We start from the raw sequence: 18,489 nt of genomic DNA, 5'->3' as shown, positions 1-18,489 counted from the left end.
GCAGGTTACTAGAAGATGGCAACGTTGTACATCTATGTAGAGAGTAAAAGTTGATATCGCGAAGGAAAGGACGTCGAAGAAATTACAAAAAAACACTCGAGATATTTTAAAAGAGCCAAAAAGAATGAGCGAGCGAGAGAGAGAGAGAGAGAGAGACAGAGACAGAGACAGAGACAGAGAGAGAGAGACTATAATAAATTGTCAAATGAAATTTCTTACTTTCTTTCCTAAGATCAAATTCTTCTGTTTATTTGGACGAATAGGAATAATACGGTACGTATTGGGTCACTAGAGTTTGAAAGTTTCATGTAACATCGACCCACGACGATCGACTACAGAAAGAAGAAAAAACACAGCAATCGAAACCTTGGCCACAGCTGTGCATCGTTATACACGATCGAATTTACGTGCTATCTCTTGTAGAAATTCTTGTATCGAAACCCTCGCAGAGTTTATTTCGCTCCGCTTAATTCATTTAATTCCTAAAATACGTATTCCGATCGGTCTGCAGGAATCTATTTTTAATTTCATTTCTCATTTTTTCATTTCTTCTCACGCGTGACTCCGATCACGTAACTTCAATTATTTATCGAAATCAAATCGTGTTTGACAAATACCATCCTTTAATTATAAATTAATTACGTGCAAAACATTTAGTCTAACGATATATCTTTCGCTAATATTTTCGCTATATTTTAACAGTGTGGAAATATTATGGTACTAAAATATTAGGAATTTTTACAAGACACGCAACAAAACATTTAAGTAACAATAACCTTAAACATTCAAGCAATGCAATAGAGTTCCAAGTACTAACCTTTTACTTGCTTAATCGCTGTTTTTGCCAGATCTAACCAATGCTGAAACAGATTCATTTAATACGGTTAATTAAATATTATTTGTCACATCAGTTGTTTCATTTTAGTAATATTAAATACAAATCAAATATAATTCTATGATCTAACAAGTGATTAACGGATTATTTTAATGAATAACGAATGAATTTTCAACGTCCAATTTTTGTTCGATTATTGGCAAATACGAATAACAAAATTGCTATTATTATACCACGTATTAGCAACTATATATATCTTTGTAAATACGTATTTTCTACTACACGTAATTGACCGAAAATCAATACTACTTGGCGATGAATTATCGTACAGGACTCGATCGTATTCCACAAATACGAACTTGGCAAAAAACAGCGCGAGCGAAAGAGGTCCGAAAGAGGTCGAGACTCGATGAGAAAACAACATAGCGGTCAGAGAATGTTGACGCAGCGACGCAACTTCTTATCGAATAAAGTTGTTACCGATGTGATTCCTGTGAGCCTTCTCTCGCCAAAAACAACACCACGCGCGAAATAATTTGCAGTATATTTGCTTATTTTGGCGACATTCGCTTATTAACTTATTTTTTCCCTCTAGTATACATTTATGCGTATATAACGTGACTTAGACTATGTCGTGTTCGATCTGACTTTAATCGGCAAAATTTTACCAACGCGCCAATGAAATTTTTATTAACAGAGATTTGAAATAACAAGATTTCACGCAGCCCTGCGACCCTCTCGAGCGTCCGAGTTCCAAAGTGTCAGGTTACGGGGACAGGGACAAAATGTCCTCCAAAATTTATCTCGTATCGCGTTGTGGCTATGGAAGAAAACGACCGCAACGTATTGTGATAAACCCCGCTGAGGGTAACCATCCACATGCTATATTTTTATTCTTTAAGCCATAATATTTTACCAAATGTCCTCCTGGACAAATTGTAAAAATGTAAACAAATAATCAATAAAAAAAAAAAAAAAACGTATTGTGATATTTCTATAATACCAGAATACGTTGTTGCCATTTTCCTTGTAATCCGTTGTAACCAATCACCGATAAGAATTTCGCGCGTTACGACATATTTCTTTTCTCTGGTTATACATTGGACAGCAATGTTTTTTTCTTACATAAATCGGTTTCGCATCGCTATATATAATACACGGGAGTATAAATAACTCTTTCTATTTTTAAGACACAGAAAAATATTTGAAAGAAAAATTGTTTGATTCCGAGAGAATTATTACGCGATGCAGAATATTTTCTCTTGGATGGACGTGTTTATAAGTTTAGATGTATTTTTGAACACCTGCGATCGTAATCCTTCGATCAAAATGAATTCGAATATCACGGTCGTTCAAGGTCGCTCAAAGTCACAAACGTAACGACGAGCGAAAAATAAAAATTGGTTCTAAATGTTTCCGAAGAAAGTGTATTCTCGGCTTTATCGACGATCGTTCGATCGATGGCTGATTCACCTGGCCTCTATCACGTGCTTATCACGACTTTTGTCGACCACATACCAATAATTCGTGAGGTATTTCGGATTTCTACGCGAAATTAATAATCTCACTTTTTAATTTAAAACACCTCACGAATTATCCAATTTTACATTCTCTCTCCCTCTCCTCCCCTCCTCTAAAAAAAATTTTTTTATAAATATCACTGCGGTAATTTACGATTTATCGTATGCTAAATGCACGGCGCGCGTTCATGTCGAACGAGTAAATCCTGTGGTCAAGTGAGTCGAAATGATTGGTAAAACGACGGTATAAAATTCACTCGTCTAAAAATAAGACTAAAATTATTTAGAATCGCATATAATACTCGTACGATGCGCACGTTATGTCAATTATATAAATAGGTCATCCTTCCGCGCGCAAGAAGATAAAAATGCTGGTTTCTAATTTTTTGAACTATAACGCACCGTTCCGAAAAATCCGGAGAAATAAGTTTTTCAGTCAAAATATTTCCTTACGAGATAGAAGAAGAGAAATCAAGTAGAAACTGCAAATCTTATTTAGGTGAATAACTACCCTAATAGTTAAGGGGGCAAGGGGGTAAAACATTATCGAGATGCTTATCCTAGAAAGCTCTTTCCATTCGCTTACCGCGAATTTAATTTAGTTTAGGGACACTTTTATCTTGCTTATTCAGCTATGTTCCTTTCAATTTGAGCCGACAATTAGTTTTCCAGATATAATAGGTGAAAAATGTAAAAATTCCTATTAAAACGTCAGTTCGTCGCACGGACAGTTTACGTCAGTCTAATAATTTGGAAGATCGTTGCCAGAGGTTTTGTAGACTAGTCGCGACCAATTTCAACTTGGATTTTCCAAATATTTTCCGGTATCGTAAATAATGTCGTAAATAATGTCATAAACAATATCGTAAATAATACCGTAAATAATATCGTAGACATTCGAAGAGATCGATTTAAATGGGACATCGAATACGAATGTCGTGATAATTTATACCAAGATGGAGTCCCTAACCTGCCACGACAATAACGCGTTTGCATAGGAGTTTACGAGTTTTGTACAAGAAAATTTCAACGACGATATAAATAATTAATTTTCGTACTAGTTACGCGCTACTAATGCACCAGGAATGCAGTTTGCATGTCGAAATAAAGAAAGAAGTTTGAAAATCTTATGTTTGGAAAATAAAAAAGGTTAAGATATTGTTGGAAGAGAAGCGACATATTTCACGCATCGATCAGACCATTGGTAACATAGATGTAATATCAAAGATAAGCTTCCGGGGTTGGCATTTGCAAAATTAAATCGAAAGAGAAGAATCTAGGAAAAAAACATGGTTAAACTTACCCTTTGCCTACAATGATCCATGTAACGAAGCCCAAAATAATCCGTTTCCAGGATATTGAGTTGCTTGCATACATATTCGAGAATATACCTTCCTTTGTCCTGAGGCTGCAACAATAAGAAAAGAAATGAGACTGTGACTAATTTGAATATGGAAGCTTCTTACATACTACGTAACTGTTTCTTTAAATCATGTATATGTGATAAATGCACATCGCGTGGATTTTATTTCCTTCCATCTAATTAAAATTTCTCTAAATCACACAATTATGTTAATTATAATTTAAATGCAAATTAATCGGAACGTAGAGCGAATAGAAAAATAAAAGTACAATATTGGCAACGTTACTGCGTCACAACATGTATAAGCAGTCGAAATAGAACCTCGAATATCACGTATAACTTTACCTTATTTGAAACAATATTCTGTATTTCTATACGCACGTTAATGTATAATTAAATATAATTAGATATTACCAAAACTATTATAGTATAATGAATTTTATAATACCTCGTCTATATAAAAACTCGAATTTGCCGAATTTAACGCGAACGATATTCTCCTGTTTCTAAGACGTGTGAAAGACGAGAGCAACGTAAACACAAGAATGTCGCTTCGCGTCTTCCCTTCGTACGTTAAATTTCACAAATTAAGGTTAGAATATCTGCAAAAGGATAATTTCCATCGTATAATGCCACCCCTCCCCTCGAATCGAATAACTTTTGTAACAATAATTTTTTAATAACTTTAATACCTCGTTGGATATCCTACAGTTCCTAGTTAAACGAAACTCGTCTTTCTCGTCTTTCCTGTTTCGAATCTACTATTCCGAAGAAACGAACCGAACATTCACGAAACATCGAAACAAAGCGTAACCGTACTACTCTATCTAGCGTACGTTGCTGGAAAGAGGACAAGCTAGGTTACCGCTTTCCGTCACCAGTTTTTATATCCTTTCGTTTGTATATATAATATATCACACATTCGACTATACCCTTACGTTTGTGTTTATCTTTACGATTACGTCGAGTCTATGTATTCCTTGCGCTTTAGATTAGCTTTAAGTTTAATTTTAACATAATATTAAAAGTATTTACAACGTTGTTCGCGACAATTTTTTGAAATAATATTTTGACAAAAATCGGAAAAATTGTCAGAAATACCGACCAAACAGCTCGCCATTACCAAAAGCATCTTTCTTCACAAATCAAGTTTCTTTCACGTTATAATATCGATTAGTTTTTGGATAAGAACCAAAAAATCTTGAACCGATGATATTTCAATTCTAGCTTTAACCTACTTCGATTTCATCGCACAGAGCCAACAATTTTTATACGATTTTTTCCATGCATCGTGTTTGGCGTATATTCACTTTGTTCTCGGTCTAATCATTCCAACTGTAAACAAAAGCTTCCAAATGGCAAGTCGGTCAGTGCGGAATTCTTTGGTAAAGTTTGGGTAAATTTTTTCCAATATCTTGCCGCCAATGCCGCATCTACTTTGCTCGTACGCGTAGGCTCAATGAACCATACGTTTAAAGTTTTGATTAACCAAGTAAACGATTAATGGGATAAACTTGTCATTACTAGCGACAACTAAATTTACATTGCAGTAGTCCGCTTCTACAAATGATACAAATGGTATAAATAGGAAAGTATTCGAATGCTCTTAGAAATGTATTACGTATATATATATATATATATCGAGTTCTCTTTGGGGTTAGGGGCGTGTAACGAGTCTTCGTTTAGATCAGCCATTGTTGTTACGCAATAGAGATGATATTTACTGGTACAAATATGATTATTACAGAATTTGACAAGTAACCGTAGTCATTAGATACTCGAGAAGATGTTAATGACAATGATCTTAGGTTTGAGGCGCAATGTAGCGTAGTAGTAGTTTGTTAGTTAGTGTGGTAGCCGGTATAGTTGTGGGTGTGATAGTGCTACACTGGTGTGTAAAGGCCGCGATAGGTTCTGCTGCGGATATAGATGTCGCTGCTGAGGTACAGCTGTATTTTCTTCTCATCTAAGAATCGTGGAAGAAAAATCGGACTCCGTTCGCTGGGATTTGAACCCGGGTTCCGAATGTTCGTAACCTAAGGCGCTAACCACTTTTTTCTTTTTTCATACGTTTATTAATCCAGAAGATGATTATTACATATGTATGGAATTCACAATAAACAATGAATTTGGGTTATGGAGTAGATTAGGCAAAAGTACCGATACGTGACGGTACGACATAGCCATACAATATTATGCGTGACGGAATTACATTTTTTTTTTTTTTTTTTTGGCATTATAATTTATAATTTGGATTTAAGTCGCCGTAGAGCGGTGCTTATATATGATATTGTTTAAGGCACTAACCACTGCGCTAGTTAGTGTCGTCCGGTGGTATTTGTTGTCAAGTGCTGCCACAGGTTCAATAACGAACCCACGGTCAACGGGACAGCAAATGCGCTTTCTTCCAAAGTCTAAGTCGAACTCAACTTATTTGTCCACAATTCAAATGTAACTCAACTTAATCCTCTCAGTCCAAGTGGAACCGCACTTATATACTTTTCTCTGTACCTCTCTGTACCCCTGGGGTCAAAAAGTGTTCGCTAGGACGCTCGGTATTAACTCATCGTAAAGACGGTGTGTAACTCGCTGATGAGATCGCACGTGAATCAGACTGATGAAACTCTCCTCTGCTTACGATCGCCTTCGTTTATATTATATTACTCGAGGGGGTACCGATAAAATTCCAATCGCCTTTGTTAGACGGTTCCACGTAGCGGCGATATTGTTTCTACCCGGAGTTTGATTATTAAATACAATATGTGTGTGTTCTACGATATCGATACTCCGAGGCAAAACCACACGGGGCTTGATTCGACCTCGAGCACGTGTGCCGCTACAACTATATTTTTAAGGAGAGCTATACGACTACTCCATACCTCTGTTAGGTATGTAAAAACGTCCATCCCACGACCGTGGCTACGTTTAGCGACCAGTTGTGTCACTTCGAGCCCAAGCCTACTGTCATAAATCTCGGGCAAACATAATCTGATTAAATCATAAACAATTACTTTTAAGTTTTATTATTTAAGTACAGCTATAATAAAAAATCTAGGCTAAAGTATTGGAGATCTTCCCAAAAATTCCAAAACGAAGGCCCCGATGTCCTTTCATCTCCGACATATATGTACACCATCTACTAGAGCTATCGCCATTATATTGGTTAAATTTCAAACGACCGTGAAAACGTACAAAGAGGATAAAAAATGTTTTTTGAAATTATAACTTTGCAAAAATAATCAAAGCAAAAAGTAAGACACGATACTTTGCGAGATCATCTTCAACGCTAGTCGTATGTTCGAAACTATTATTTACGTTGTATGCTACTTTTTCACCAACGATAATCCTACATTTGCGATAAATATATCATAACATAATAAAACAAAAGTGCACGAACACTTTCGTCAGTCACTCTATATTCAGACCTGTATCTAGTATCTAGTCAAATGTTCTAAGCAGTTTTAAAACATATATGCAAATCGCGAACCTATACGAGCGAATGTCAAACGACGAACTATCTCGATTGAGCGTCGTATGAAAAGGTCGAGTAAAAGCGATTCCCCCTATCGGAGGCGAATAACACGGCATAACAAGGCCTTCGTTTAAACGATCCAATTCCATCTTTCGTTGTTTGGAAATACCGTACCGCGTCCCCTCGATCGTACGTATACGACCGAATTACTAAAGTTCTTCGTCTGATTGTACAGCGAAATAGAAATTGAGATACATACGCCTTATCGTTAATACATTCGTCGCCACGTCGCCCATATCTACGCGACGGGTATACTTCCGTGGGGCCCCCGTCACCAAACGATGGTGACGCTCTTCTTGTTCGAGTTAATTAATTAAATATACGATATTATATATAGGATACACAACATAAAAATATTAAAAACACATTATACCATACTTTTTATTAATTTATATTCTGGGCAATATATTACATTATCCTATATCGTATGGTATTCGTTAAAACATTCCAAACACGTTTGGGGTGATTTTGGGCACTTTGAAAAATAGTTAGACTCCGTCATCGCTACTCTCCTCGCTTTCAAATATATTTTCACGCTGTTTACCGAACATTTTGAGGATGAAAAAATCACCGATGTACGTCTCACAAGTATGCTTCTCGACTAAACGAAAGATCCGAGATATCTGCCATGAGATCCCTCGCAATACTCTAGCTGGATAGCTTATCGCTTTCTCCGTTTCAGAAATTAATAATCTTTTCTTTACAATGAATCGAAGGGGATAAACGATTAATCGAAGGCGATAAACGATGAATTCCTGCTTGTCGCTCTATTTACGTTCTGCGTACCGGCGGTCGGATTTGGGCCCCGTAGGAAACTTAGCCGAATCACACTGGGCGACCAACGTGTTAAAGACGCGCGTCAGTAAGATGTACAGTTTTACCGTGAGCCAGATCTATGACACAGTCGTCTACGCACACGTCACGTAAAATAAAAAAGGGGAATCGAAGATGAAAATAAAAGACTTGTTTTTCACTGGCTACAATTTACTTCCTAACTCTCGGCGTGACTTTTCAAGACTGAAGCTCTTACAACTTGACTTTCGGCTGATTCTTTTTCTTTGTCATCCTTCAATATCCCCACTATCCACGAGGTATTCTCTAACATTCGGCGAAAGGACCGTTGGGATATTGAGAGTTCATTAGACACCTCGCTTCGGCGACATACATCGTCGCCGAGTGCCGCCAGATCTTTATTTCCGTCATCACCCCATCGGTTCCGAAGCGCGGCCTGGTCCTCTCGTGTGGTTGGCGTCAGACACACTCGTTCCATGCGCAGATAGCAGCCAGCTACTTTGCTAATTTTCAAAAATACTTCGATAATTGGAAAATTAAACTCGTTCTATTCTCGAAAAAGACAATAGATGACGGAAATACCGAGAAATTATTGGCTACAAGGTGACGTTCCATCGATAACAATATGCAGCTGTAATTTGAAAACGTTTCGAATAACGAATTTACACGCTCTGTTTCGCGATTGACGATCAGTGGATAAACGAACAACAACGACGTTTGTTTGCTAACGATGTAACGAATTTGGCAGCTATAATTGAACAGTTTAATGCACGTACGTACAAATAACTCTGTTCTGAAAAACGCAACAACAGTAATAATCAACAGAATAACAGTAATCGGAATGTACTACGCGAGCAACGAAAGAATATATTATAACCTGGTAAACAAAAACTTGTCGCACGGACTTTTTTAATTACACGAGCCTAACAAATATCTAAATCAATATGGAATTATACAGAATCAGTATGGATGAACCACTTGAACGTTTTAGTCGCAGAAGAAGTTTTGCAGCTTTCTGTCGCTAATACGACAGCTTGTATCAATTTTGTCATATTTGCTCTCGTCTGTTTCTCGAAAAACTAGGACGATTTTTAATTATATTTCGCGCCTCGCTCTCGCATCTCCTTCTTGGCCCTCAGATGTCGCGACCTTTAGAGCGAGTGAAAAAATTGCTGTCTTACGCGTTCGTCATTCCCTTTTGTTCGTGTCCCTAGGTGTAGCACGTGCGTAGAATGAGATTACGGGTGACAGTTTCAGCAAAGTTCTCGAAAAACGGCTGGAAAGCGCAAAGGACAGCAGGCAGAACTGCAGAACTGAAAAGATTAAGAAAGGAAATAAAGGAAAGGGGCGAGAGAGAGTTGATTTGTTGGAAGAAGCGGTGAACGGGGAAACACGTGGCCTGGCAGAGAGGAGCGGAGCTCAGAGTGGAGCGAAAAATTGACCAGCCAGTGGTCGGAGGAACGCGAAACGGGTATATTGGAATAGTAAACCGCGGGTTTAGTTTGGAAATTTCATTATGAGCCCAAAGAATTTACACGAGTGCTAAGACGCACAAAGGTTTCACTAACGTGTTTGCACCGATGGTAAAGCTTAATAGCAAGCTAAACTAGAACACAGTGGCGAATATTAAATAAGGCGAAAGAAAGCTGTTGTCCTCGTGAACAGGCGAATGTTTGGATAGTTAAAAGAAAAAACGACGATCCGAATAAGGTGAGGTTCCAAGGTCCTTGATACCTCGATCCTCCGTTCGCTCGTGTCGTTAAGTTAAGCAGGAATTATTGACCACGTGTAAGAATTTTTAGACGCACCTCGATCGAGTGTCAAGATTAAGGGCATTTTGAGTGAAAATGCGAGTAAGAGGAGACGATTGCGTGGCAAATGTCCAACGATCAGCCTCGACGTCCTTGGACTTCTTACCTAATTAATCTATCGAGGAAGAGAGCATAGATGAAACAATGTCGCTGATAGATGCGGCAAAATTGGTGGTAGAATTATGAAAGGCGTCCATTGTAGCAGGATTATCGGAAGAATTTGAAGGTTTCGCGTTTTCTTTTCCTGTCACCAAACAGCAATGGATGAATCTTTCTTTGGTTCAGATTTTTAGACGAAAATAAACGAAACGAAGACGAATTACGGAGAAAGTGGAGAAACCGAATCAGTTGAATTCTAAATATCGTTTATTCCAGGAGTTTGTAAAAGAAAACTCAAGCAGACCCATCGACTGTTTCCGGATCGCGCATTTTCTTCAGGCCCACGCGGCAACTTCACCCACCCATCCTACAGGCTCTGGATCAGACAAAGTTCAGACAGCAAACTACGAGCAAACTCTGCCAACGTATCGCTGGCACGTTCAAAGACTATTCAAACGAGTGGAAAGAGATGACTGCAGGATAATTTGGATTAAATCGTATTACTGACTATGCGATTAACTTTCGCCAGACACTGAGACAAAATGAACCTAGTTAAGTTCAATGGCACGACAGAAACGATATAAAAGAGCAATTATGGGATTCTTGATATGTAGCAGCAGGCTCACGAATGAAAGAACAAGAGGAATGAAAACGATAGGTGGTAACTGTAAAAGTTAAAATCTTGAACTTGAAAACTAATGAACAAGTCCTTGGCAACTAATAGCGAAAAAATGAAAAAAATGAACACACAAGGCACCTTTAGGGTGAAATAGAACAAACACCGCGATTAATTGGATAAATATACAAAATTAACGATCGGTTATGCAATAAAGTAATAGTCAGATACGAACCTAGCGCACAGACCCGCCATACTCGCTATACGCGTGGATAAATTGTAAAGTAGAAAATATATATTTTAAAACTAAAGTGTAAATACAAAGTTCGGAATATAATTGAACTGATCCAGATCCACACGCTAGTTTACCCTATGACTGAAAAACCCTGAAGCCAACGTTGCCTGTGTACAGTTTATGGTTTGCCTTCGACACAGTCTTTGGCTTCAGTGCTTGAGAAATCTAAAGACCGGATGTAGTTTTCTTAGAAGTTTTTTTTTTATTTGCGTTTATTTTACAATCAATTCTCGTAGAGAATTTTAAGTAAATTTATCTGGTGTGGTACTATGACATGATTAATAAGCGTTTATAGTATGTTTGATTCTACTTGAATCTAGTGCTTAGGTTTAAGGTGTAATGTCTTTTTAGCCTGCGGATCTGTTCCGACGTGTCGAGTAGTTGAGTAATTAGAGGGTTTTGGTGCTTGTTAATTCTTGTGCTGTGTCTATTGCTGAATTTGGATAATTCTTCTTTGACCGTGGGTATCTTGAGGTCGTGATGTATCGTTTCGTCGGTGACGTACCAAGGTGCATCTGTTAGGGATCTTAAGGTTCTCGATTGGAATCGTTGAAGGATTTCTATGTTGGAATTACTCGCTGTTCCCCATAGTTGGATTCCATAAATCTAAACAGGTTTTAATATGGCCTTGTATAGTGTAATTTTACTTTGCGCGTTTAAGTTGGAACGTCGGCCGATGAGCCAGTAGAATTTTTTAAGTTTTGCTTTCAGTTGTTTGGATTTATCTAAAATACGTTGTTTCCATGTCGATCTTCCGTCCAGAATCATGTCCAGATATCAGACTGACTCTCTATCTGGAATAGGTATATGGTTTATCGTCACCTGTGGGCAAGTTTGTTTTCGTAGCGTGAAAGTTACGTAGCTGGATTTGTTTTCGTTGACTTTGAAGCGCCATTTGTGGAACCACTGAGTTTTCTTAGAAGTGGTGACCACTTCAACATACTCAAACTTCGATTCTACAAATACACGAAAGAAGTTGCCGATATAACCATATGACGATAATAATGGAATATAGTAAGGAAAACACACGAATAGCTGTATATGACATTTTTGATATATTTTAACGCGTACATTCATCCCTCGTACGTATGGACGTACACGTTCATCAACCATCCCGTATAGAGAAAAAGTAGCAGTATCGTACCGTTAGCAATATCCGTCACAGACATTACACGTCACAGCCTAGCGTATACAACTTACAACTACTAGATTTATCGTACATCCGCTCACGCATACAAAATTATAAGTACGACAATTTTTTTTTTTTTTTTTTAATTTGCGTTTATTTTACAATCAATTCTCGTTAGAGAATTTTAAGTAAATCTATCTGGCGTGGTAATATGACATGATTAATAAGCGTTTATAGTATGTTTGATTCTACTTGAATCTAGTGCTTAGGTCTAAGGTGTAATGTCTTTTTAGCCCACGGATCTGTTCCGACGTGTCGAGTAGTTGAGTAATTAGAGGGTTTTGGTGCTTGTTAACTCTTGTGCTGTGTCTATTGCTGAATTTGGATGATTCTTCTTTGACTGATAAGTAAGACAATGGCAAGAAAATTATTGTAGCGACGAATAGGCATGAATTTGGCGTGTTCATGCCGATCGAGGCTAGAACGAGATCCTCCGCACAGAAAATTATAGTCGTAACAGTAACAGTAAGTGGTTTTGATTATCGCACACTATGACAGTTTCGCGAATGAGTTTTCCACAAAGATAAATAACAAGAGAGTGACAATAAAACAACAAATACATATCACGTAAAACATAGCTTCCCTTGTAAACTTATTCGCCCGCAAGTTCGAATACTGTACGTAGAGAGCAGAGAACGTTTACTTAAAAAGACGAAGTCGACTGTATCGAGCGAAGAAGCATCGGGTGATTCTGGCTACGGGCAGCCACTTTGGCTTCGAGTACCACTGTTGGCGTCGGCGTCGGCATCCCGCCGCCCACCCCTGGCACAATTTTCCTTTCTGCCTAGACGCTTACTTACAATTACTCCTGAAATTTGTGGCGGATGATGCGAGGAGATTGAATTTAAATTATAACGCCGAAAAAGATTGCTATTGCAACCGTCAAGTATATTTCGAATAAGATATTATTATAAAGGTTTATAATTTCCGTTGATAGACGTTCGTACAATCGTAGTCGCGAAGATAGATAATAAAATAATAATAAAGACTCGCATACTCCGTTAATTCGCAAATAATAATTCGGTAATAATTCGACGATAACTGGTTGATAGCTGATCGACAACTGACTGTAACTCATATGCCGCTACAAATTCAATAACGAATAAAGATACGGATTTATTCGTCACTAACGACTAATCCTTTTTCGAATAAATCTTGCCATGTTATTCGTCACTAACGACTAATCCTTTTTCGAATAAATCTTGCCATGTTATTCGTCACTAACGACTAATTCTTTTTCGAATAAATCTTGCCATGTTATTCGTTGTTCGAGTAAAACTCTGGTTGGTGGATGCGAAACAGAAAAAAGGGCATCGGTCGTTTTCACTCGTCCAAGAAATTTAGGAAACATACCGCACCCTTGCGTGGAAAGAAACACAACTCGAAGAAGTATACTTTTCGGAAGAAACGAAAAACTGCTTCTAAACGCAAATCGAATTTACGAATCGATTTAAGAACAAGAACAACGCTCGTCATACAGGCGTTCTTTTCTTTCGCTTTAACACGTTTGTCGCCACGTCGCACGTATCTATGCGACGGGTATACTTCCGTGGGGACCCCGTCACCAAACGATGGTGACGCTCTCCTTGTTCGAGTTAATTAATTAAATATACGATATTATATATAGGATATACAACATAAAGATATTAAAAACACATTATACCATACTTTTTATTAATTTATATTCTGGATAATATATTACATTATCCTATATCGTATGGTATTCGTTAAAACATTCCAAACACGTTTGGGGTGATTTTGGGCACTTGGAAAAATAGTTAGACTCCGTCATCGCTACTCTCCTCGCTTTCAAATATATTTTCACGCTGTTTACCGAACATTTTGAGGATGAAAAAATCACCGATGTACGTCTCACAAGTATGCTTCTCGACTAAACGAAAGATCCGAGATATCTGCCATGAGATCCCTCGGAATACTCTAGCTGGATAGCTTATCGCTTTCTCCGTTTCAGAAATAAATAATCTTCTCTTTACAATGAATCGAAGGGGATAAACAACGAATCGAAGGCGATAAACGATGAATTCCTGCTTGTCGCTCTATTTACGTTCTGCGTACCGGCGGTCGGATTTGGGCCCCGCAGGAAACTTAGCCGAATCACCTTGGGCGACGAACGTGTTAAGTTATTGGACCTTAACCTTGGAGGACCACTCTTTTTCTAATTAATACTACCTTCTATGGGTCAAATTACGAAGATTACCATAACTGATCGAGCAACGTCTTTGCAACGTTTTCACAGCGATAATTGCGAAAATTCTTCAGCTGTGTCGCTTCCCTTGCAACGATGCGATATCGGTGGAAGGGAAAGATATAACGACACGTTGGATGCGGACGGACAGGCAAATAAGGCAGCAAAACTAACAGTTGGAAGCTAACACCAGGGAACGTAATAAGGTTGTTCGCTATGTCACGCACAATGCAAAAAATTATTTCAATACTTTCGTGAAAAAGCATTCTATAGAAATGTTGTCGATTAGCGCAATTAGGATCACTCACTCATTCATATCTACATTCATATCGTCTCACGAATCTCTTAGCTGCGAAAAGTGCAAAGTATCGTTCTCTAGCAAAAATAATACACCGCAGTGGAAAAACTACGATCACGAGAGAGAAACCAGCAAACTGCCTAATGATACAAGCAAGTTGTTGTATTCTAGCCAGAATCTGTTGGATCTTCTTCGATTCCTGACATCTACGAAATTGTATCTGAAATTACAGACTGTTAGCCGCGTTGCTAGCGAAGCTCCGCCGTTGAAATAAATAAATAAGAATTATGCGTGTAACAATTACATTCGCACGTGAAATCAGATTCAAGAGTCGAACATCCCAATGTTTGAGGATATTGAACGATAAAACAAGGCTTTTCCAAACGATCGTTACCGCTGAGGAGATAATTACCAGTTTTTTTTTTTTTATTGATTATTTGTTTAAATTTTTACAATTTGTCTAGAAGGACATTTAGTAAAATATCATAGCTTAAAGAGTAAAAATATAGCATGTGGATGGTTACCCCCAGCGGGGTTCCATCTTCTAGGTTGCCTATTGCATCTCTATCGCGAGGTCTGCGGGATGCTTCCTCCTCAGTCTTCTTTCTATTTTGGTTTTATTTGTTTCAGCAACCAGCTGGTTTGGGTTGCGCTGCAAGTCTTTCTTTGTACCTTTTTGCGTATCTAGCGATTTCCTCTTTGACTGTTGGAATTTTTAGATCTTTTCGTAGGTCTTCATTTCCGACGTACCATGGAGCGTTAACTATTGTCCTTAAAATTTTTGCTTGTTCTATTTCTATTTTGCTTATGTGACTCATTGCTGCCGTCCCCCATAGTGGGACTCCGTACGTCCAGATTGGTTTGATTATTGTTTTGTATATATTTAGTTTATTCATTATGCTTAATTTAGATTTTCTATTGATTAACCAGTACATCTGCTTCCTTTTTGCACTTATTCTGTTTATTATTGATTTTATATGGTGCTTCCATGTAAGGTGTGTGTCTAAATGTATTCCTAGATATTTGACTTGCTTTGTTTGTGCTATGTGGGCGCCGTTCAGTTGGATATCTGGTGTTTTTCCTTTTCTAAGTGTAAATGTTATGTGGTTGCACTTGCTGGTGTTCGCTTTTATTTGTTTGTTTTGCAGTCATTTTTCTATTTTTGTAATGTGTTCTTGTAGTCTAGTAAGATAATTACCAGTGACGTCGGTCGAGTGTGACATACCAATTTTCATGAAACTTTACCAACGCACGATATACAGCAAACAACAATAGAGAAAAATGTTCCAATCGCCTGCAGTTATTACTAGAGGTAGGGCAATGCTGTAAACGAACAGCAAATGAATAAACTGAAAATACGGATGAGTCACAACGTACACGATACGATGAATACAACGATAGCACGGAATGAGCGTAGGCTGGTTGGTTTGTACGGCGTCCAAATCCAAATTCAATCACGAGAAAGAAAAATTTAACGAGCCCACGATAGTCGTCACCGATCAAGTCGATGTTCTCTTCGACATCAAATCAATAATAGACAAAATACAGACAGCAAGGAGACAAATGCACTGGCTAACAAGTCGAAAATCCAAATTAAGCACTGAAAACAAATTAAGAATATACAAATGAATCACAAAACCAATCTGGACGTACGGAATTCCACTATGGGGAACAGCAGCAATGAGCCATATAACCAAAATTGAAACAATGCGAGTAAAAATACTCAAAACCATAGTAAACGCCCCATGGTACGTTAGAAACGAGGACATTCGGAAAGACCTGGGAATACCAACGGTCAAGGAGGAGATTAGCAGACTCGCAAGAAGGTACAGAGAAAGAATAGAAACGCACCTGAACCGGCTGGCAGCGGCAACGATCAACACAACGAACATAGAAAGAAGACTAAAAAGGAAACACCCAACAGACCTCACAAAGGATATAACCTAGCAAACACGACGATGGTACCCTGTTGGGGTAGCCACCCACATGCTACATTTTTACTTTTATTTTTTTATTCACTAAGATACAATATTTTACCAAATGTCCTTCTGGACAAATTGTAAAATCCAAATAAATAATTTAAAAAAAAAAAAAAGAAGAAAAGGAAACACCCAACAGACCTCACAAAGGATATAACCTAGCAAACACGATGATGGTACCCCGCTGGGGGTAGCCACCCACATGCTACATTTTTATTTCTATTTTTTTATTCACTAAGATATAATATTTTACCAAATGTCCTTCAGGACAAATTGTAAAATCCAAATAAATAATTAAAAAAAAAAAAAAAAAGGAAACACCCAACAGACCTCACAAAGGATATAACCTAGCAAACACGACGATGGTACCCCGCTGGGGGTAGCCACCCACGTGCTACATTTTTATTTTTATTTTTTTATTCACTAAGATATAATATTTTACCAAATGTCCTTCTGTACAAATTGTAAAAAATTCAAATAAATAAATGTTCTCTTCGATGATTAGAACGGGTTTCCACTACATTTCCACAGCCTACCGTTTACCCATTATCCTTCTTTCGATATAAACGAAGAGAGTTGGAAATAGCAAGTTTAATACCTTTACGTTTAACGAAGAATTCAGTGGAGATTTACGAGAAATCGACGTAAGTATGCCTGAGAAAGCGGAAACTTGGAGTTTCTCGGATTTAAAACCATCTTTATATCGCTTTTGCCATAGCAAAAGTGTAATATTATTGTTACCTTAATAACAAGCAGATCTCGCAATAGAAATACAATAAACAACGTGGAAGATGGAACCCCGCTGGGGGTAACCATCCACATGCTATATTTTTATTCTTTAAGCTATAATATTTTACCAAATGTCCTTCCGGACAAATTGTAAAAATTTAAACAAATAGACAATAAAAAAAACCTAGTGTTTGAAAACGAAAAAAAAGAAAAACCTTAATAACAAGATCCATATAACACGTAATATCTCTACCGTATGAAACATAAATAATTAACATTTTTACGTGTTAATTACATGTCACGCGTTTTACATCGACAATCTGAAACGTTTGCTGAATTACGAGAGCAAGAGAAATATTCGAAGTCAACGTCTCGTCTAAAAGATCCGCAAAGAAAATAACGGTGGGTAACATCGCTTACAAAGAGTTACTAACGTCGTATAATACATCCATAAGCGACCTTCACACGCAAAATATTTTCTTCTTTACTGTGCAAACAGTTGCTCGCACTAATATTACCAACATTATCCTCGTATTTGTGACTTTGTATTAGAAGGGACGATTTAAGTATCATTTTTTTTTTTCTTTTTTTTAATTATTTATTTGGATTTTACAATTTGTCCAGAAGGACATTTGGTAAAGTATTATATTTAGATGGATTTAGGTATCATGTTACATATTCTACGAACATACGAACATTATTTTGCACTCGCAAAATAATTCTTTCCTAATAATATGATTCTTAACAAAAAATTATCTTATTTTCTAACGTTTCACAGTGAAATTTCCTAGAAATTCTAGAAAACGATTCCAATTGCGAAATATAATATATTTCGTATAATTATTTCATATAATTAGCGCCAAAAGGAAGACGCATCGATATTTTCATAATACGCCGAGAAATGTAACGCGTAACGAAATGGAAACACCGTAATACTATAACAATTCTGATAAAAAACAACTTGCAATTTCTATCATAGGGCAATGAGTAAAATTTATCGTGAAATTTCACAATTATTAGTATTAACCGTGACAAATATCGTTAGAAGATACAAAGGAGCAGACCGCGTCGAGTTTAAGACACAAAGAGAATAAAACATCTATTCTTAGCGAGAAATTGTTTACGTATTTTCGATATGTACATCTACAATAAATAATTGGTATTCTCGTAGAATAAGCAACAGGATATTTATAAATAATATCTGAATAAAGCTGTTTTAGTCGGG

General features: G+C 37.4%; 1 protein-coding gene across 12 annotated transcripts in view; it reads right to left on the bottom strand.

Moving 5' to 3' along the window:
- Frmd5 (FERM domain containing) overlaps positions 1 to 18,489 on the bottom strand; it is a 146,660-nt gene that overhangs the window by 124,126 nt on the left and 4,045 nt on the right. For 7 of the 12 annotated variants that reach the window (XR_011799748.1, XM_072002598.1, XM_072002587.1 and 4 more), the window contains exons 2-3: positions 3,659 to 3,763; positions 818 to 860 (exon numbers count right to left, since the gene is read on the bottom strand). Coding sequence is in view for 9 of the 12 variants with exons in the window: in XM_072002598.1 (XP_071858699.1) it covers positions 818 to 860; positions 3,659 to 3,763 (148 nt within the window). In the remaining 3 variants the exon portion in view is untranslated. Of the gene's footprint in view, positions 1 to 219; positions 323 to 817; positions 861 to 3,658; positions 3,764 to 4,166; positions 4,364 to 4,410; positions 4,507 to 18,489 lie in introns of those variants that run through there. The other 5 variants (XM_072002594.1, XM_072002595.1, XM_072002593.1 and 2 more) reach the window with 5 other exon arrangements.

The sequence above is a fragment of the Bombus fervidus genome, chromosome 4, assembly GCF_041682495.2.
Source record: "Bombus fervidus isolate BK054 chromosome 4, iyBomFerv1, whole genome shotgun sequence".
NCBI lineage: Eukaryota > Metazoa > Arthropoda > Insecta > Hymenoptera > Apidae > Bombus > Bombus fervidus.
The sequence above is the reverse complement of the archived record's forward strand: the minus strand, read 5'-3'. Positions and strand labels throughout refer to the sequence as shown.